The sequence below is a fragment of the Canis lupus genome, chromosome X (genome assembly GCF_048164855.1).
Source record: "Canis lupus baileyi chromosome X, mCanLup2.hap1, whole genome shotgun sequence".
Lineage (NCBI taxonomy): Eukaryota > Metazoa > Chordata > Mammalia > Carnivora > Canidae > Canis > Canis lupus.
The window spans coordinates 2,199,230-2,219,635 of NC_132876.1; the positions used below are offsets into that span (position 1 = coordinate 2,199,230).

Consider the following 20,406-nt stretch of genomic DNA (forward strand, 5'->3'; position numbering starts at 1 on the left):
GAGCCCTTGAACATGTGATCAAGTTAGGGGGAGGTCATGCTGGAGTAGGGTGAGCCCTAAATGCAACGACCGGTGTCCTTATGGACACAGAGGAGACACGAGGGGAAGAAGGCCAGGTGAGGACAGATGCAGAGACTGGTGTGATGCCGCTACAAGCCAGGGAACAGCAAAGGCTGCTGGGAGCCACCAAGAAGGGAGGAAGGGGCAGGGAAGGACCCTCCGCTGAGCCTTCAGCGGGAGCATGGCCCTGCCCACACCTTGATTTTGGACTTGGAACCTCCAGAACTGGAAAAAAACACATTTCTGTTGTTGTAAGCCACCAGGGTTGTGGTGGTCCTAGCACAGCAGTACCGTCTTTGGGTTTGGGGCCGAGAATTCTCAGATGCACTCTGTCCACCTCCTCGCAGGGTCAAGTCCCGGCGGCTCTGAGCCCCTCCAACCTGCATGTACCCTTGTACCGGCACTCGGCTCTCCTCCCCTGAGACCACCGTCAGTGTAGGCCACCGGTGCACCAGCCCTTGCCCCGGGGCTGCTCTCCCGGACACTCCTTGCCCTTCTCCAGACCCCGCAGCAGGCCCGCGTCCCGATTTGTAGCCTCTAACCCAGGAGTCGGGGAGGAAGAGGGCTTTGGAGGGGCCTTCCCCAACCGCTGCCGTCTAATTAAACGGCTCCGTGCGGTTAATGATCCCATCACTTGCCAAAGCCTGGAAATGAAGCGTGCGGCAATTTAATCAAGCGACCTTCCGCGGCCGGGGGGCTCGGGCGCAGCGGCTCTGCCCGGGCACCCCTGGGAAGCGAGCCCCCAGTCCCACGCTGCTTCCCAGGCGAGGGCCTTCTCTCGGGCTGGTCCGAACAGAGGGCAGGCGGTGGCAGAGAAGAGCAAGGGATGGGGGGACAGCCCGAGCGCGGGGCTGCGGCGGAGACAGGTAGGCGGCGGACCGGGGGGGCGGCCCCGCGCGCGCGGGGCTCCCAGGGCACCCCAAGCCGTGTGGCGGGCTCTGCGCCCTCTCTCCCCCCCTTCTTTTTATCTTATTTTAACAAAGGTGTCGGTGTAAAGGACAGCGAGGGAGGGCCGAGCGGAGGGAGGGAAGCAGTCACTGAAGGGAGGTCGGAGGGAGGGTAGAGGCACGCGGGCTGCGGCGTGGGGGCCCCGGGAAGCGGGCTGCGATCGCGGCCCCGAGCTCTCGGAGGACCCCGGAGGCGCCTTGCCGGGGCCAGGCCCCCCGCCTCCCGGGCCCGCCCCGCGGCGGCCGCGCGGCCGGAGCGGGGAGCCCGGAGACCCGACGCCGTCGGGAGCGGGGAGCGCGGAGCGGGGCGCCGGAGCCCCTAGCACCCCGGCCGAGGCCCCGCCCCCGGCCCTCCGCGCCGGCTCCCGCGGCCCCCGCCGCTCGCGCCGCCACCCCGCCCCGCTCCCCTCCCCGCGCGCGTGCGCCCCGTCCCCGCGCCCCTCCCCCCCGCCGCCGCCGCGCGCGTGCCCGTCGTCCCGGGCGGGAGCCGGAGACTGCGGGGCCGACTGCGGGCCGGAGAGCGGGCGTCGGGAGCGCCGTGAGCGCGGCCGGGCGAGGCGGGAGCGTGGGCGCGGGCCTGGCCGCGGGCGGGGGCCGCCGCCGCGCCGCCGCCCCCCATTCGGCGGGCCGGGCCGCGGCGCCGAGCGCGAGGGCCGGGCTCCCGGGGCCGGTGGCCATGGGTGGGAGCCGGAGGCGGCAGCGGCAGCGGCAGCGGCAGCGGCAGCGGCGGGCCCCGCGGGCGGGGAGGCGCGCGGCCCACGGCCCCTGACGGCCCCCGGCGGCCCGGCGCGCCCCCGCGCCTCCTGGGGGGCCGTCGCCCAGCAACGCCCGGCGCGCCCGCCCATCCCCCGCTGCCCTTTTTCTCCTGGCCGGGTGCGAGGGAGCATGCCCGCGCCTGGCCTCCGCCGGCCGAGGTAACCGGAGGGGCGTGGAGCGGCCCCTCCCTGGGGGGCGTCCTCCCCTCCCCCGCTCGGCGGCCCGCCCCCTGCGCTAGGGTATGGCCCGCGGCCGCGGCCCGGGACCCGCGGTCCCGCACTCCGGCCACTGAAAGGCGTCTTCCCGCGGCCGCCCTCCGCCCCTCGCTGGCCAGCACCATGGGATGTAATATGTGCGTGGTTCAGAAACCGGAGGAGCAGTACAAAGTGATGCTTCAGGTAGGGACCGCCGCGGCGGGGGCGTGGGCGCCACCTGGGGAGGCAGCCGGTCGCCTACCCTGGAGGGCTGGAGGGCGCGGAGAGGAAGAGGTAGGGAGCCATTCCCGCCCTCAATTCGGGGGGCTGCTGGGTGTTGGCGCTCCGTGGGAACCGCGCACAAACGGGGGGGCTGCGTGGGGATGGGGTGCCGCGCGCATCCCCCGGGCGCCCGGAGTACACTGGGGGCCTGAACCCTGGGTCCGGATCGGCCTGGTTCGGGAAGTTGGGCTCGGCCCGGGGCCGGCGCGCTTGCACCCCGGCCGGGGAGCGGGGAGGCGCGGTGCTGCCGGCGCCGGCGCGGGATGGAGGTTGCATAGCAACGGGCTCCGTTCCCTGCACACGCTCGCCCCGCTGGACCCAGGGCGGGGGAGGGAGCTGGGCACCCGCGGCGCGGGCGGCGGCCGAATCCAGGGCCCCGCGGGCGGGCGAGGGGCGCAGGAGCGCGCGGGGGCGCTGGGGCCGGGGCGCTCCTCCTGGCAGCCGCTCCGCTCCGGCCCTGCCCAAACGGCGCGCGCCCAGGCCGGGTGCCGCGGGCTCCGCGACGGGGAGGCTGCCTGCGGGCAGCGGTGCCCCGCTCGCTCTCCGCCCTGCGGGGCCTCGGGTCCGGAGCCGCGCGGGGCGTGGGCCGGGGGGTGCTCGGGCGGGAGGGGATCCGCCCGGCCGCGCGCGCGGAACCCAAGCCCAGCCCGGTGGCCCGGAGCGGGGCTTCCTTGCCTGTGCGTGGCGTGACTTCGTGAGTGCGTGCCTGTGCCCCGTCTGTGTGTGCGCGGAGGCTCCTCCGGCCCCGCGTGTGTGTACTTTCTGTGTGCGCTCAGAGAGGTGTCCAGGGAAATGTCCCGGATGGTGTGGCCTGAGACGCCCCCGGGGCCAAGTGGCGGGAGTTCAAGGTCGGAGGCAGTCGGGACCCAGGGGCGGACCGGGCGCAGACAGGTATGCACTTCAACTCCGGGTTTCTGGGTCACGACCGGGGAGCAGGCGCTGCTGGGCGCGGCGTGGGCCGGGGCAATGAGGTCTCCTTAGAAGAATGGGGGGAACTCCTGTAAGGGGGCGCGGGGGCGCGGGGGGCGGGATCGGTGTCTGGGGAGGGATGGGGGAGGCCGCGGGAGCCCCGTTGTGGCCGCCGGGAGCGGGCGGGGGCAGGACGGGGAACCTTGCTCTGCCCTGGCCGCGCCACCCAGCTCCCCTGAGGCCCTGTCCCCGGGGGCGCTCGCTGCCCCTCGCTGCCCCTCGCTGCCCTCCGCCTTTCTTCCATTCTCGCCGTGCGCCCCCGGGCTGTTCCTCTCGGCCTGTTCCCTGGAAATCTTGCCTGGCCATTGTCATTGCCCGCTCGTGGAACGGGCTCGGTGATGACCCGGGCAGGGACCGAAAGGCAGCCCGCGGGAATCCCAGTGGTGGGCACCCGGGCTGCACTGGTTGGTTGGTGCCGCCGTGGGATCCCAGCCTCACCGCTTTCTTTCTTGGAATCTTCCACCCAACGGCCAGCGATTCCAGAGCTGTGCGCTCTTGACTTCCTCAGACAGGGATTGAGGTAGTATTTCGTGTAAGGCCGACCTGGTGGGGAGGCGTGGAGAGCCCCCCGCGCTGCCCTACAGGCTTGAAAGGAGCCTTGGTTGAGGGGCCACACTGGGGCGATCCTCGGGGCTCCCACTGGCAGTGAGTTGGGGGGGCTGCCACAGTTGGGCTGGGACTGCCCTCAGGGAGGCTCCTTGTTGGAGGAGGGCTTGAGATGAACCCCGGGCAGGAAGGTTCTTGAGAGAGAGCCCCAGGCTCTTGGGGACACATGCCAACTGCCCTCTGCAGTTTCCTGCTCTGAGCCGCAGCCATCACAGGCCAGTGTCTGGGGACACCGCTCCCTTTTAAAGCTCCTGCTGAAGTTTGGGCAGAATCAGAGCCTGGGATGCAGTTTTAAAAGCGGGACTATCCGTGAAAATGAAGGGGAGGGGCGCCTGGGTGGCCCAGGCTCTTGATTTCAGCTCAGATCCTGATCTCAGGGTGGTGACATTGAGCCCCGCGTGGTGCCTGGGCATGGAGCCTGCTTAAGATTCTCTCCCTCTCCCTCTGCACCTCCGTCCCTCCCAAAATAAAATAAAATAAAATAAAATAAAATAAAATAAAATAAAATAAAATGGAGACAAAAGAAAGGGTGAATAAAAAGGAGCTGGAAAGCAGGGAAAACCATTAGTAGTCTGAGAAGACCCCGTTTCCGGGGTCTGGAGTCCCAGGCAGAGCAGGGAGGGGTTTCCTGGCCCAATCCGACCCTCTTCTCAGAGCAGAAAGAAGCTTTTGTCCCAAAAGACCAGTCGGACCCCTTGCCTGGCTCCCGTCCTCCCCTCAACACTGGTCCTCCCCTAGCGTCAGTGGTGCTTCTCCTGTCCGGTCTCTACGTGCCTGCGGCCTTGCACCCTGTGAGAGAAGGGGACCCCAGTGGGGTCCAGTGCAGCCCAGGGAAATGCACATGCACACCCGCATCACTTTGCCAGGGGACTTCCTTGGGCCAGGACCCGGACTCCCTGGGGCCTCTTCTTGGGTTCTCCAACCCCCACGTTACCGCCAGGTGTCTGTCTCAGCCTTGGGTTCCACGCCCTTTTCTCCTCAGGGCTCCCAGGCACAAAACAACCTACAGCTTTATTGAGCTAAAATTCGCACACCCCGGTAAAGTGTGCAGTCAGTGGTTTTTAATAGATTCAGAGACTTGTGCAGCCATCACCACTGTCTCATTCCAGAACATTCTCATTACCTTAAAAAGAAACCCCGCCTTTAGCACTCCCGTACCCATTTCTCCCAACACCTCCCAGCCCCTGGCAACCGATCATCTACTTTCTATGGATTTACCTGTTCCAGACATTTCATCTAATGAACTGTATGAACCATACAATATATGATTTTTATGTGTGGCTTCTTTCTTTTATCATGTTTTTTTTTTAATGTTTTTGTAAAGTAATCTCTACACCCAATGTGGGGCTCAAACCCACAACCTGAGATCAAGAGTCAGATGCTTTTCCAACTGAGCCAGCCAGGCTCCCCCTAAATTTCTTTTTATTGCTGGATAATACTCCATTGTGTGACTATACCACACAGTATCCATTCACCCGTTGGTGGACATGGGGGTTGCTTCCACCTTTTGACTATTGTGAATAATGCTGTGAACATGAGTGTACAAATATCTGTTTGAGTCCCTGCTTTTATTTATTTTTTAAAAGATTTTTTAAAAGTAATCTCTATACCCAACGTGGGGCTCAGCCCCACAACCCTGAGATCAAGAGCAGTACACTTCACCGACTGAGCCAGCCAGGCACCCCGAGTCCCTGCTTTTAATTCTTTTGGGTATATAGCCTGAAATGGAATTGCTGGATCGTAGGGTAAATTCTGTTTAATTTTTTGAGAACCTGCCGAACCCTTTCCCACAGGGGCTAAGCCACTTCACATTCCTACCTGGAATGTCACAGGGTTCCACTTTCCCCATATCCTCCCAATGCACGTTTTTGATTAGAGCCATCCTACTGTGCGTGAGGTGGTATCATTGTGGTTTTTTTTTTTTTCATTGTGGTTTTGATTTGCAGTTCCTGATGCCTAAGTGATGCTGAGTATTTTTTCATGCACCATTGGCCATTTGTTTATCTTTTCTGGAGAAATGCCTATCTTTATGCCAGTACCCCTCTGCTTTTACTGTGGATTTGTAAGTAAGTTTTATTTTTAGGATCTTTAAAAAGATTTATTTATTTATTTGAGAGACAGAGAGAGAGAGAGAGAATGAGAGCATGAGCAGGAGGAAGGGCAGAGGGAGAAGGAGAGAATCTCAAGCAGCCTCCATGCTGGGTGAGGAGCCTGATGCAGGGCTCCACCTCATGACCCTGAGCTCACCACCTGAGCACAAACCAAGAGTCCGATGCTTTAACCAACTGAGCCACCCACGTGTCCCTGTAAGTAAATTTTAAAATCAAGTGTGAGTCTTCCAATTTTGTATTCTTCAAGATTGTTCTGGTTATTCTGGGTCCCTTAAGTTTCTATATGAATTTTTGGGTCAGCTTGCCAGTTTCTCAAAAGAAGCCAGCTGCAATTTTGTAGGAATTGAATTCAATCTGTAGATCGATTTAGGTAGAGTATTACCCATGAACATGGAATGTCTTTCCAAACGGGTCTTCAATTTCTTTAAACAAGGTTTTGTACTTTTGTTACATTTATTCCTTTTTTATTTTTTATTTTTATTTTTTTATTTATTTTTATAAAGATTTTTCTTTTTTTAAGATTTTATTTATGGGGATCCCTGGGTGGCGCAGCGGTTTAGCGCCTGCCTTTGGCCCAGGGCGCGATCCTGGAGACCCGGGATCGAATCCCACGTCGGGCTCCCGGTGCATGGAGCCTGCTTCTCCCTCTGCCTATGTCTCTGCCTCTCTCTGTGTGACTATCATAAATAAATAAAAATTAAAAAAAAAAGATTTTATTTATGTATTCATGAGAGACACAGAGAGTAGAGAGAAAGAGAGAGACACAGGCAGAGGGGGAAGCAGGCTCCATGCGGGGAGCCCAACGTGGGACTCCATCCCGGGACCCCAGGATTATGCCCTGGGCTGAAGGCGGCGCTAAACCGCTGAGCCACCTGGGCTGCTCACATTTATTCCTGTTTTAAAAAAATATTTTATTTATTTATTTATTTATTTATTCATGAGAGACACACAGAGATAAGCAGAGACACAGGCAGAGGGAGAAAGAGGCTCCATGCAGGGAGCTCGACGTGGGACTCGAGTATCATTGCCCTGAGCCAAAGGCAGGCGCTCAACCACTGAGCCACCCAGGCGTCCCTGTTACATTTATTCCTGAGTATTTTATTTTTTATGGTGCTATTGTGAGTGGAATTGTTTTCTTTTTTTTTAAGATTTTATTTATTTATTTATTTATTCATGAGAGACGCAGAGAGAGAGAGAGTCAGAGACACAGGCAGAGGGAGAAGCGGACTCCCCGCAGGGAGCCCGATGCGGAACTCAATCCCAGGACCCTGGGATCACACCTTGAGCCGAAGGTAGAGGCTCAACCACTGAGCCACCCAGACACCCCTCTTTTTTTAAAAATTTTTAAAGGATTTTAATTTATTTATTCATGAGAGACACACAGAGAGAGGCAGAGACACAGGCAGAGGGAGAAGCAGGCCCCACGCAGGGAGCCCGACATGGGACTTGATCCCGGGACTCCAGGACTACACCTTGGGCCGAAGGCGGCGCTAAACTGCTGAGCCAACCAGGCTGCCCCCTTAAATTATTTTTAAAGATTTTTTTTTTAGAAGTTCATTTATTTAAGCAATCTCTTCACCCACCATGGGCTCAAACACATGATCCTGGTATCAAGAGCCACATGCTCTTCTGACTGAGCCAGGAATTTTTTTTTTTAAGATTTGTTTCTTTATTTGGGGAGGGCACAAAGGGAAAGGGAGAGAAACAGAGTCCGTGCTGAGTGTGGAGCCCTAAGTGGGGCTCGATCCCAGGACCCTGAGATCGTGACCTGAGCTGAAACCAAGAGTCGGGTGCTTACCTGACTGAGCCACCCACTCGCCCTGGGAATCGGTTCAGCTTCCTTTCATCTTGCTCATTGGCACTGTGTAGAAGCGCAGTTGATTTCTGTATATTGATCCTGTGTGCTGCAACCTTACTCACCTCGCTTATTAGCTCTGATTGCTTCTTAGTGGATTCTTCAGGATCTTCTGTATGTGGGATTATGTCATGGGCAAACAGAGACCGTTTTACGTCTGCCTTTCCAATCCGGATGCCTTTTATTTCTTGCTCTTGCCTATTTGCTCGGGCTAAAATTTCCAGTACAGTGTTGAATAGAAGTGGTGAGAGCAGACATCCTTCCCTTGCTCCTGATCTAAGAGCGGAAGCCTCCAGTCTTTCACCAGTGAGTTGGAAGTTGGCTGTAGATTTCTCATAGATGCTCTTTATCAAGTCAAGGAAGACCTTTTATGTTTTATTTTATTTTATTTTTTAAGATTTTATTCATTTATTCATGAGAGACACACAGAGAGAGGCAGAGACACAGGCGGAGGGAGAAGCAGGCTCCATGCAGGGAGCCCGACACGGTACTCCATCCCAGGACCCCGCGATCATGCCCTGAGCCAAGGGCAGACGCTCAACTGCTGAGCCACCCGGGCACCCCAAGGAAGACCCTTGTATTCCTAGTTTGAGTGTTTTTATGATATGCAGGGTGGTTAGACTTCGTCAGGTTTCTGGGTGGCTGTTGAGGCGCTCGCTGGTTTGGGCCCCTTATCCTGGTGAGCCGGCCTCCCGCAGGCGCCCAGCGCGGCCTGTCAGAGCTCCAGCTCCACTGGCATCGTGTCAGTCGTGTCCTCCACCGGCTTTAGCCGGGCACAGGTGCCAGGCTGGGGGCGGGGGCGGCAGTGGGGCGACACACTGACAAGCTTGCAAAAGGTAGAAAGATCCAGGGTGGGGGGCAGTCTTGCAAATTGAGTTAGGGAGAGGAAGGAACGGCTTACGGAGGGCGGAAGGTGGGGAGGAAGGGGCGTCAGCACCAAGGCACCCAGTGCCTTCGGAGAGCCCTTCCCGGTGCCCTTGTTCACCGGGATCCTTTCCTGGGGTCCCTCAACCCCTTTGTTGTAGATCTAGTGTCGCCCCACTCTGTTGGGCTTCTCTCTGCTTCTTCGTCTTTGCCCTGCCACCCTAGTCTTCTAGATCTTGGTCCCCCTCTCTGACATCGTCACGTGCTTGCTCGCAGGCCTGGTGCACAGGAGACCTATGTGACAAAGGCAACTAACTGGCCTCCGGCCCACTCCACCTGTTCCCAACGAGGTCCGGCCGGACCTGTCCTCTTGTTTCAGCCTTGAGGCCTAGTGAGTCAGGACCACCATTGTCTCCTGTCTGTCTTCATCCAGAGAGGCCACACCACAGCCCCCCAGGTCTTTCCTGCGGCTCCTGCCGGCTGAGCCCCCCTGTGGCAGCCAGCATTCTGTGCGCTGAGGATCCACAGCCCCCTCCTTCCCTGGGGCCTTTTTATAATGGGAGAGACTGGTCAGGAACAAAGTGGCAACGGCTGGGGAGAGCAGGGCCCAGTGTGCTGCGAGAGCAGGGTGGGGGGCTGCGGGCCCACACTTGTCCCCTCTCTCCATCTTCCTCCGTCCTCCATGGAAGCCCCCCCACATGCTCCCTGCCCCCCAAGTGGGGGCTTCCTGTGAGCAGGGTTTGGTTCTGTCCTTGTGCCTTGCTGCTGAGCGCCCTGCCTGTCCTGAAGTGGGCCCTCTGGAAATAATCGTGCCGTGGTGAATGGGCCCTGAATTCCAATAGCTATCATCTGCACGGGGTCACCACGCTTTTCCATTGTCTCAGAATTTTAAGATGCCCTTCCTTCCTTACCTCAGTTCCAAGTGCTGGCTGAGGCATCAGTAGAAAATTCTAGAAAATGCAAACTAATGCATATGATGGAAAGCAGATCAGCATTTGCAGGGATGGGCTGAAGGCAGTGATGACAAAGGGGGCATGAGGATCCTTGAGGATGATGGAAATGGTCACTGTCCTGATGGTGATGATGGTTGCACAGACATATTTACAAAACCTTAAAGTGTTTGCTCTAAATATGTTCATTTGATCATATGGCAATTACACCTCAGTAAAGCTTTAACAACAAGAAATACGTGTAACACACACATCAAAGGAAAAACACATCAGAGCACTTAGCCCAGCATGGGGGCCTTAGTAGGGTTGGGTGGGTCTTTCTTTCTTTCTTTCTTTCTTTCTTTCTTTCTTTCTTTCTTTCTTTCTTTCTTTCTTTCTTTCTCTTTCAAGATTTTATTTATTTATTCATGAGAGACACACAGAGAGAGGCAGAGGCACAGGCAGAGGGGAAGCAGGCTCCCTGCCGGGAGCCCGGTGGGGGACTTGGTCCCAGGACCCTGAAAGCAGATGCTCAACCCCTGAGCCACCCAGGCGCCCCTGGGTGGGTCTTCCCTTGCTTGTACTTCGGGGTCCCCACAGGGGAAGACAGTGCCATGTGGGAATAAAGAGTGCCTGCCCCCCAGGGTCGCTGCTGGGGGAAATCCGCAAACTTTGCTCCTGGCACTTGGTCCCCTGGGGTCTCATTTGGCTAGAGGGTGGAGTTGCTGCCATTTGGTGGGTGGCCAAGGCGTGGCGGTGGATGGAGACAGCCTTACTCACGGACTGGACACAGTTAGTGTCCAGTGACGGAGGACCAGTATGATTCCGAGGGTTTCTGTAACATGAAAGGGGAGAAAACACCCAGGAAGGAGAGCCCTGAGTTGCCAAGGAGTGTCAGGCCCCAGACTAGTTAGGAGCTAGAGGAGGAAAGACTGAGGAGCTGGGGCCCGGGGGCTGCTTTGGGGCCGAGACCAGGCATCGCCCCTCGCAGGGCAGCCTGCCTCTTGCTCGGCTTGCTTTGAGCGGTGGGGACGAAGGGCACCTCACAGAGACTCTCATCCTGATGACTCCTGGACTCGCTCTGCTCATGCCCTCGGGCCAGTCGGGTTAGCCCAGAGGTGGGCGGGTGATGTTTTCACTCGGGAGCTTACACCCCGAGGTGGATGCTTTTTAAAAAAGATTTTATTTATTTATTTGAGAGACAGAGAGAGAGTGAACCCAAGCAAGGGGAGCAGCAGAAGGAGGAGAAGCAGGCTCCCCGCTGAGCAGGGATCCCGATGCGGGGCTCAATCCCAGGACCCCGAGATCACGACCTAAGCCAAAGGCAGACGCTTCACCGACTGAGCCCCCCAGGTGCCCCCCTTCTCCCCTGAAGGTTGATTTTGATGATGATCTTAGGAATTGCTTCGCTTTTTCACACAGGCCCTCTGGGGTGCCATTCCTTGTCAGCCACTTCCAGGCAGCACGTCAGGCCTGCCCTCACCTACAAAGGCAGGGGGGCCAGGGCACTTGGACCAGATTTCAGCAGACCCTGAGTGGGCAGCACCATCCACTCAGCAGCTTTGGGGAGGGAAGGGTTGAGAGGGAAGGAGAAACCCTTTGAATCACTTGTCTGGTGTCTGAACCCCATTCAGGTATGTGTGCGTCCTTCCTGGTTCGTTGAGGGGGTGCTCTGGGCCAGCGCACCTCCGCCCTAAGGCCCTTGTTAAACTGCAGGGTTGGGGCAGGTCCAGGGCCTGAGAGTCTGCGTTTCTCACAAGCTCCCAGGCGGCGTCTGTGCTGCTGGTCCTTGGACCCCCCGCACCAGGGGCAAGGACGTCCGGGGGGATCTTGGGATGAAGAAGTGCAGCCCTGAATCACATCAACATCACCTAGGAAGTGAGTTTCCTACAAATAAGAGGCAAGGCATCACCTGAGACCTACCGATTCGATTTCCAGGGGTCATTGCACCACTAAGGTCCCAAGGGACAAAGTGTGTTCCAGCTTAAGCAAAGCTCCTTTCCCGCCACCCCCGCCCTCACCGACATGCAGACAGCTCACCTGGGTACCCGGACCAGCATACCACTCCCGAACTACTTAAGAAGGCTTTGGAGATGAAGCCCTCCCACGCTTCCTTTTATTTCTCCTGCCCCTGGGCAAGAAGGGGTGGGCACAGTTCTGGGGTTGGATGCCTAGTTTGTCCAGGCAGCCACCGCTCGGGCCAAGCCATTGGCTGGGCCAGTCTAGTGATGATGGAACAGACTGTGGTGGCCCTGCTACAATTCTTACAAATTAAGGCATTTTGTAGCCCGATGCCATTCATTTAGGCAAGGATCATCGTGGGATGGTAAAACCATTACGTAGAGGTTGTTAGGGAACAAGATAGTCTCAGGGTCTCAAGGTGTTACCCCAGGTGTCTTGTAAATTAGGAAGGCAAAAGGAGAGACCTGGCAGCCATGACTTGGACCATGTGACCAAACCAAATCAAGGTCCCCAGCAGTGGGATGGCCTGATCCCGGTGTCTCCTGATGCTGTTCGTGGGGAGGGGGTAGGACCCAGCAATTTGTTAAAGCACTTAAGCTAAATCTAATGAGGGCAGATCCAGACTTGGGCATTTTGCAAGGCAGGTGCCCTGGACTCTGCCAAGAGGTCAGTGCCATGAAAGTCTAAGAAAAAAAAAAGTGGGTTGTTCTAGACTAAAGGATAGTAGAGACCTAACAACCACGTGTGATGTGTGTGGTCCTTGATTGCATCCTGGGTGCAGAAAGAAAAACAAGCTGTAAGGGCCTTAGTGGTACATTTGTGGAGGGGGTAGGGGGGCTGATGATGGCATCAGTGCTGAGTCCACGAGCATATCAGGGTGGTGTGGTTTCCCCCGGAATGGGAGCCCTGGTGTTGGCATCTTGCTTCCAACACGTGTGTGTAGGAAGGAGAGAACAGGTGTGACCATGGCCCTCCGGGGGAGATCTGCCTGAAGGGCATGCAGGTATCCCCTGTCCCGTGTTGCAAGGGCCCTGTGCGTTGACCCTTCCCAGGATCCAGGGTGGGCAAAATAGGAGCGACGACCCGTGCTGGGCCATTGTAAAGGCGGACTGCAGCCGGCCCTTGGCTGCGGCTTCCCTTCTCTGCTTTCTCTGCCCCTATGGGTGTGGGGGCCCCCTGACACTTGGCTGAGCCCCGGCAGCCAGACACAGGTACGTCCTAGGTGTCCCTTGGACACGCCCGTCAGCGGAGCTGAGAGCCGTGGATCAGGACCTGGGCGCCAGGGCAGAGGGCAACTTCCAGTTTCGGTTGTGTCCTCGGTGTGTTTGGCCGTCCGCAGAGTGGGGTTAGGACGGTCGTGCTGTGGCAGCCGTGGGCCCCACTAGGTTGTTTTTTTAAGATTTTATTCATTTATTCGTGGGAGACACAGAGAGAGAGCGAGAGAGGCAGAGACCCAGGCAGAGGGAGCAGCAGGCTCCACGCAGGGAGCCCGACGCGGGACTAGATCCCGGGACCCCAGGATCCCGCCCTGGGCCGAAGGCGGCGCTAAACCGCCGAGCCACCCGGGGATCCCCCACTAGACGTTTGTGGAGTTGACCCCCTCGTGGCCGGGTGGGCTCGAGCGAAGGGGCCTTCCGCGGGCGTCCGTGGGGCGCAGGCCCCGCCCGGACGGCCAGGGCTCTCTTCTCAGCCCCTTGCTCCCGCCTCCCCGGAGCCCCCACCCGCTGCGCCCGCCTCCTTGGGTCGGGGGGTGGGGGAGGACTGGCGCCCACGGCCCGCCCTGCCCACGCCGCCACCGCCGCCGCCGCCGCCGTCGCCTTTGTCTGCGGCTCCGGGCCGGGAGGGGGCGGGGCGAGCGCGCCGGGGCTCCGCCCTCCGCCACCCGGGGCGCCGCCGCCTCGCGGGGGAGGGGGGAGGCGGGAGGAGGGGGCGCCACCCGGCCGCGCCCCCGCCCCGCCCCCGCCCGAGATCGCGGCCCGCCGCGGGCTCCCCGCGAAGCCGCTGTGCCCCGCACCCTGCCGCGGGGCTTCTCCTCCGCCCCCGCGCCCCGCGCCTGCTGCCAGCGCCGCCCACGGGCTCCGGGCCGGTCCGGGTAGAGCCCCAAGGCGGCGTTCTCCCCCCGCCCCGCCTCCGCGACCGGTGCTCTGCGGAAGCTCCCGAAGGCGGCGTCTATGCGGGCCGAGCCGCACTCCCCGCCCAGCGCCCCGGGCCGTGTGCCCCCGTCCACCCCGAGCAGATGCCCACGCGTGCTGCCTGCCGCGCCCCCGTCCGTCCCCGCGATGCTCTGTCTCGTTCAGCCCTTCTCCCCAGCATCTCTCTGCCTGAGAAACCCTGGGTCTCGCTCTCCTGCGGCTCAGCGTCGGCGGCCTCGTGGGCTCCGTGGGCCTCTTCGGGGGACATTCCATCCCCCCTTATCTCCTCCATCTCACGATTTTATTTACATTTTTTTATATTAAAGTAAACCCTAGGCCCAGCGTGGGGCTCGAACCTACCACCCTGACATCAAGGTTCGCGGGCTCTACCGGCACACACGGCCAGGCGCCTGGTCTCTGCTTGCGTGGGTGCTTGCTTATTTTTTAATTACTTATTTTGGGACTCTTGGGTGGCTCGGTGGTTGAGCGTCTGCCTTTGGCCCAGATCATGATCCCAGGGTCCTAGGATCGAGTCCCGCCTTGGGTTCCCCACGTTCTCCCTCTGCCTGTGTCTCTGCCTCTGTGTGTCTCTCTCATGAATGCATAAGTAAAATCTTAAAGAAAAATAAGATTATTTATCTTGAAGACAGAGAGGTAGGGAGAGGAAGACGGAGAGAGAAACCCAAACAGGTTCCGTGCTGAGTGCACAGCCCATCTCAGAGCTGGATCCTCCGACCCTGAGATGAGACCTGACCCAAAACCAATACTAGTGTCTCAACCTGCTGCACCACCCAGGCACCCCGCTACCCCCCAATCTCATGCTTTACAATCAAGAACAATCCCTAGTGGAATTCGGTGACAATGGTCACATGACAGGTGATTTGGTGGCGTGTGTTTGGGACACATTTAAGTGCAGTGGTGCATTGGAGGTGTTTGTTTTGGGAACTTCAAATTGGAAGGAAAAAATTCCATTAATAAAGCATGCCCATGGCCCATGTGTACCCCAACCCCTGCCTCGCCCCCACTGACCCTGACCTTGGTGGTCTCTGTGGATCGGCACGGCAGCCCTATATTTTTATTGTGGGGGAAAAAGTATATGACATTAGATTTACCATTAGTGACACGTACGTTCTCAGTGCTGTGCAACCATCACCACTATTTCCAGAACATGTTCATTACCCTGAAAAGGGAACATGGCAGCCATTAAGTAGGCATTCCCCATTCTCCCCATTCCCCCAAACCCTGACAACCACCCCTCTGCTTTCTTTCCCTGTGCATTTGCTTGTTCTGGAATCATACAGTACGTGGCCTTCTGGGCCTGCCTTTCACTTGGCTACACTGTCTTCACGCATGTGTGTAGCATGTGTCGGGCCTCCGTCCCCGTCCCTTTATGCGGTGGAATGATGCACCTTGTGGATGTTACCACATTGCGTCTCTCCATCTGTTGGTGGACATTGACGTGGCTTCCAAACTGGGGCTGTGATGAATAGTGCTGCCACGAACTGGTGTGTGCACGGTTTTGTGTGGATGCCTGTTGTCAATTCCTGCGGCATTGCTGGGTATTGCGGGACCTCTAGACTTTTCCATACCCACTGCCACATCTTGCGCCTGCACAAGCACATCAGCACTTCTCTTCCACTTTGTCATCCCAGCCATTCCTAGTAGGGGTGAGGGGGGGTCTCACCGTGGTGTTGACGTGCACTTTCCTGATGGTGAGTGATGTCAGGCGTCCGCTCTGTGCTTGTCAGGCATCCTTCCTCCCTCCCTAGTCCTTGTCCCTGGCCCAGCAGCAGGTCCTGGCGTCCCCGTCTCCGCTGCCACCTCCATCCCGGGCCAGGCCACCATGATCTCTGGTCTGGTCCACTGGTTGCCTGCTGCTCTTTCCTCTGCCTCCACTTGGTCCCCTCCTCCACGTTCTTCATAGAGGCCGGGGTGAAGGCCGGCCTCTTCCGTGTGTGCGCATTACTCTCCAGCGGGCACCAAGGGCTTAGCGCTGGCTGGAATGTTCTTCAGAGTCCCTACCGTGGCAGGCTCCTTGTCATCACTCAGGTCTTAGGTCAAGTATCCCCTGGGAGGCTGTCCCTGCACACTCGTAAAACAGTCCCCACTTTCGCATTTTCCACCACGTAACCCAGGGCTCTAATGCGATCCAAAACGGCTTGTGACTTGTCTGGGTCCCGCTCCTGGCACTAGCCTCCCCGAGCACAAGGATCACGTCTGTCTTTTTTTTTTTTTTAAAGATTTTATGTATTTATTCATGAGAGACAGAGAGAGGGGCAGAGACACAGGCAGAGGGAGAAGCAGGCTTCCTGCGGGGAACCCGACGCGGGACTTGATCCCAGGACCCCGGGGTCACGACCTGAGCCGGAGGCAGCCGCCCAACCGCCCAGCCACCCGGGTGCCCACGTCTGTCTTACTTATGGCTGTTCTTCCCATTTTTCCAGCGCTCAGCTGGAGAAGGCAGTGGGCCTGCCATGCTCAGGAGCCTGTGCCTTCTGCCTTCCAGTGGTTCCCCGCTGACCGGGGACACAGAGGGTCACCTGTGCACGCATCGCCCACATCACCTCTTCCGCTGGGCTCTCTGCCAACCGGGCTTCTGAAATGCGGCTTTGCCCCCTCCCCCTTGCACCTTCCGACCAGGCTTGGAGCAGTCTGCCTCTCAGCTTCCAGAAGGGTGCCCTGGGGCGGAGGGAGCCCTCCCCGAGCGGGCTCGTCCTCCACTGTCCCCCTGCATCCTGGGGAAGCCACATGGAGACCAGACATGTTTGTCCCAGGAGTCCCTTGTCTTCAGCTCGCTGGGAACAAGAGAGACCAGTGGGCAGTGGCCCGGTCGCCCAGGTCCATCCCCACTACAGCCTCTGACACCCCATCTAACCTTCCTTGCTCACCCCCAACACCTCTGATTGCTAGAAAGTTCTTCCCACTCCTATTACAACTTCCTCTCCACCTTCCTTTAGAGCCTGGGTTGAGGTAGGTCCCTGCCCTAGCTTGTGTCTTGTCTCCTCAGCCCACTACCAGATTGGCTTGTCTGTTCGCTGGTGGGGAGGGGTCCCACCTCTGCGACCTGGCTTGCATTGAGGGGCCGGGGTGGGCACGGGCTCCTTCTGAAGGCAGGCCTGGGGCATGTCCGCTCTGCCTCCCTGCCTCATTGGCTGGTGCTTATGGGGTCAGTGCTCCCCCGACCCTAGGGATCTCCTGTCCCCTGCTCACACGCTGGGGCCTACACCTTGATCACGCACAGAAGGCCTTCTGGAGGGCAGCCTGGGTGGCTCAGCGGTTTAGCGCCACCTTCGGCCCAGGGCGTGATCCTGGAGACCCGGGATCGAGTCCCACGCTGGGCTCCCTGCATGGAGCCTGTTTCTCCCTGTGCCTGGGTCCCTGCACCTCTCTCTCCCTTTCTCTGTGTGTCTCTCATGAATAAATAAATAACATCTTTTAAAAAAAAGAAAGCCTTCTGGAAATCCCACCTCCCAGGGAGCAGTAGGAGGCAGGTAGAGGGGCTATGCTGGGGGCGGGAGGGTGTCAGCTCCGCCGCGTCCCCCGGGCCTGAGACCCCTGGAGGCTACACGGCCGGGCCCTTCTTCCGTCTCCCAGAGCCAGTCTCCCAGTGGCCCCGGGGGTGGGCGTGGGGCCCGCGTGGCCACCTCCTCTAGGGATGGGTGACTGCGATTTGTCCCCCCTCAACTGGAGCCCCCAGCCCGAGCTTCCCGGGGCCTCCTTCACTCCCTCTGGGACTCCAGCTCCTTTTTTGGGGACACCCAGGCGGGAAGTGGAAAGCAGTAGAGGGAGACAGCAGTGCCTCCTCAGATCGGGTGTGGATGTGGAGTGTGATGTGACTTCATTAGCGCTGCTCCCCTTTCATGGGCACCCAAGGGGCCCGAGCCCCGAGGCTACAGTCCCAGCCTGGGCTGCCCTGCAGCCAGGAGCACAAAGCAGTCGCCTGCCACAGAGTCTGGGGAAACTGAGAGCAACTCAGAATATATCATGGGCTAGATTGCTGTTGTGTGTTTTCTCTCCGATTACAAAAGCAGTGTTCATTGGAGAAAATATGATAGGGAAGAAAGAAAAGAAAAGTCTTTAAGGAAAGTGTTGTGTGGTGCTGAATGCACACGCGCATACCAATGACTGTACATGTGTAACGTCCACATCCATCTGTGAAAAAGTCTTTCAAAAGCCTGTGAGCTCCGTGCACCCTCCAAACTAGCACATCTGTGGCAGCACGATGTCCCAGCTGCCTCCCTCGCTCCACACCTCTGCCCGAGCCAGGCTGCCTCCCACTCGCCCAGCTCCATGCTCGCAAAATTGGGATCACACTGGTCTAAGCAGGTCTTTGTGCTTAAATTTTATTGTGAGAATTTTCCAGCAATGGTCTTTTTTTTTTTCTTGTTCATAAACGCTTTTTTCCTCTCAAAAGTATAGCCATGTTATGTAAAGTTTGGAAAGAAAGGGGGGAAAATCTCAGATTTCCCTCACACAATGTTTTTATATGTTTCCCAGGCTTTTTCCATAAACATTTTATATGGTAATCATCCTAGTTCAAATGTGTCTTTTTATATCTTTTTTTTAAAGATTTATTTATTCATAGACACAGAGAGAGAGAGAGAGAGAGAGAGGCAGAGACACAGGCAGAGGGAGAAGCAGGCTCCATGCAGGGAGCCCGATGTGGGACTCGATCCTGGGTCCCCAGGATCACACCATAGGCTGCAGGCGGCACCAAACCGCTGCACCACCGGGGCTGCCCAATATATCTTTTTTTAAAAAATGATTTATTTACTGGGGCGCCTGAGTGGCACAGTCAGTTAAGTGCTGGACTCTTGGTTTTGGCTCAGGTCAGGATCTCAGTTCCACTCATGAGATTGAGCACCTCGTGCTCCGTGCTCAGCACAAAGTCTGCTTGAGATCCTCTCCCTCTACGCCTCCAGCTCGTGCTCTCTTTCTGTCTGAAAAATAAAAAAAAATATTAAAAAAAGATAATTATTTTATTTTATTTTTTAAATTTATTTATTATTTATGATAGTCACAGAGAGAGAGAGAGAGGCAGAGACATAGGCAGAGGAAGAAGCAGGCTCCATGCACCGGGAGCCCGACGTGGGATTCGATCCTGGATCTCCAGGATCGCGCCCTGGGCCAAAGGCAGGCGCTAAACCCGCTGCGCCACCCAGGGTTCCCAAGATAATTATTTTAAAGATCATAATTTTATTTTATTTTATTTTTTTAAAGATTTTATTTATTTATTTATTCATGAGAGACCGAGAGAGAGAGGCAGGGACACAGGCAGAGGGAGAAGCAGGCTCCATGCAGGGAGTCCTACGTGGGACTCGATCCCGGGTCTCTAGGATCAAGTCCTGGGCTGAAGGCGGCACTAAACCCCTGAGCCACCCGGGCTGCCCAAAGATCATAATTTTAAAGGATTATTCGAGAGGGGAGGAGCAGAGGGAGAGGGAGAGAGTCTCAGGCAGACTCTGTGCTGCGCACGGAGCGTGACCCTGAGATCCTGACCTGAGCTGAAACCAGGAGTCTGACACTTAATTGAGTATGCCGCTCAGGTGCCCCGTTCTATCTTTTTTGAGAAACAGGATTGTTACTGGAAGATTCTGTGGTGGGTCAGCTGTACATTTTAATGAGGTAGACACTTAATGCTTAAGATGGTTGTAAGTTTGTTGGCATTTAAAATAATGCTGATACCTCACTGAGTTAAGTGCAGAATGAGCATAGGGCCCGGCAGTTCCCCTCCTAGGTATACATCCCAAAGATTTGCAAACAGTCTCAAAAACTTGCACACAAATGTTCATAGCAGCCTTCTTCACAGTGGGCAAAAAGTGGAAACAACCCAGTGTCTATTGACGGATGAATGGATAAACCAAATGTAGTCCATCCATATAAAGGGATATTATGGAATACAATGGGATATTATTCAGCCATAAAAGCCATGAAGCACTAATACTTACTACAATATGGATGAACCTAGAAAATGTGTCAAGGAACGATGCCAAACACATCATACTACATGTTGCACGATTCCATTTATATCTGGACAGAAGAGAGAGTGTTGGGGGCGGGGGTAACGTGGAGAGAATGGGTAGGGGTCCCTGGGGGATGAAAATGTCCCAGGAGACAGAGGTGATGGCTGAGAACAGTGTGAAGGAGCTGAATGCCACTTGCAAGATGGTCAAATGGCAAATGTTATGTGTGGTGTATTTTACCACAACAAAAAAAGCTGCTCTGAACATCCTTGTAATTCACGTAATAGTATTATTAATTAGGATCTCTTGCTTAGAGCAAGTTTATTGGATCCAGGGGGATATGGTGAACATTTGCAAGATTCTTTTTTTTTTTTTATTTATGATAGTCATACAGAGAGAGAGAGAGAGAGGCAGAGACACAGGCAGAGGGAGAAGCAGGCTCCATGCACCGAGAGCCCGACGTGGGATTCGATCCCGAGTCTCCAGGATCGCGCCCTGGGCCAAAGGCAGGCGCCAAACGGCTGCGCCACCCAGGGATCCCCATTTGCAAGATTCTTAATCATTACTGACAAATTCCTCCAGAAAGCTTGCCACTTTACAGGGCGTCAGACTGAGACCGAGACCGTGTGACTGGGTGGCAGGGTTAGCCAGGATGAGGGATGCTTAGTGCCCAGGGGCCTGGTGGTGGCCAGTGCCCTTGAGACCTGCGGAGACTGGGCTTGCAAGGCGCTTCCGTGCCTGCGGGCCCAGGGCAGCGAGTGCCCTCCCCGTGTGTA

The 20,406-nt window shown here is 57.2% G+C and overlaps 1 protein-coding gene across 5 annotated transcripts in view; it reads left to right on the forward strand.

Moving 5' to 3' along the window:
• The first annotated feature begins 1,796 nt into the window (after positions 1 to 1,796).
• The window catches only part of PDZD4 (PDZ domain containing 4), a 30,910-nt gene continuing 12,300 nt past the window's right edge, over positions 1,797 to 20,406 (forward strand). For 2 of the 5 annotated variants that reach the window (XM_072818346.1, XM_072818348.1), the window contains exon 1: positions 1,797 to 2,161. In XM_072818346.1, coding sequence (XP_072674447.1) covers positions 2,102 to 2,161 — 60 coding nt within the window. In that variant the 5' untranslated portion in view covers positions 1,797 to 2,101. Of the gene's footprint in view, positions 2,162 to 2,916; positions 3,131 to 20,406 lie in introns of those variants that run through there. The other 3 variants (XM_072818349.1, XM_072818344.1, XM_072818345.1) reach the window with 3 other exon arrangements.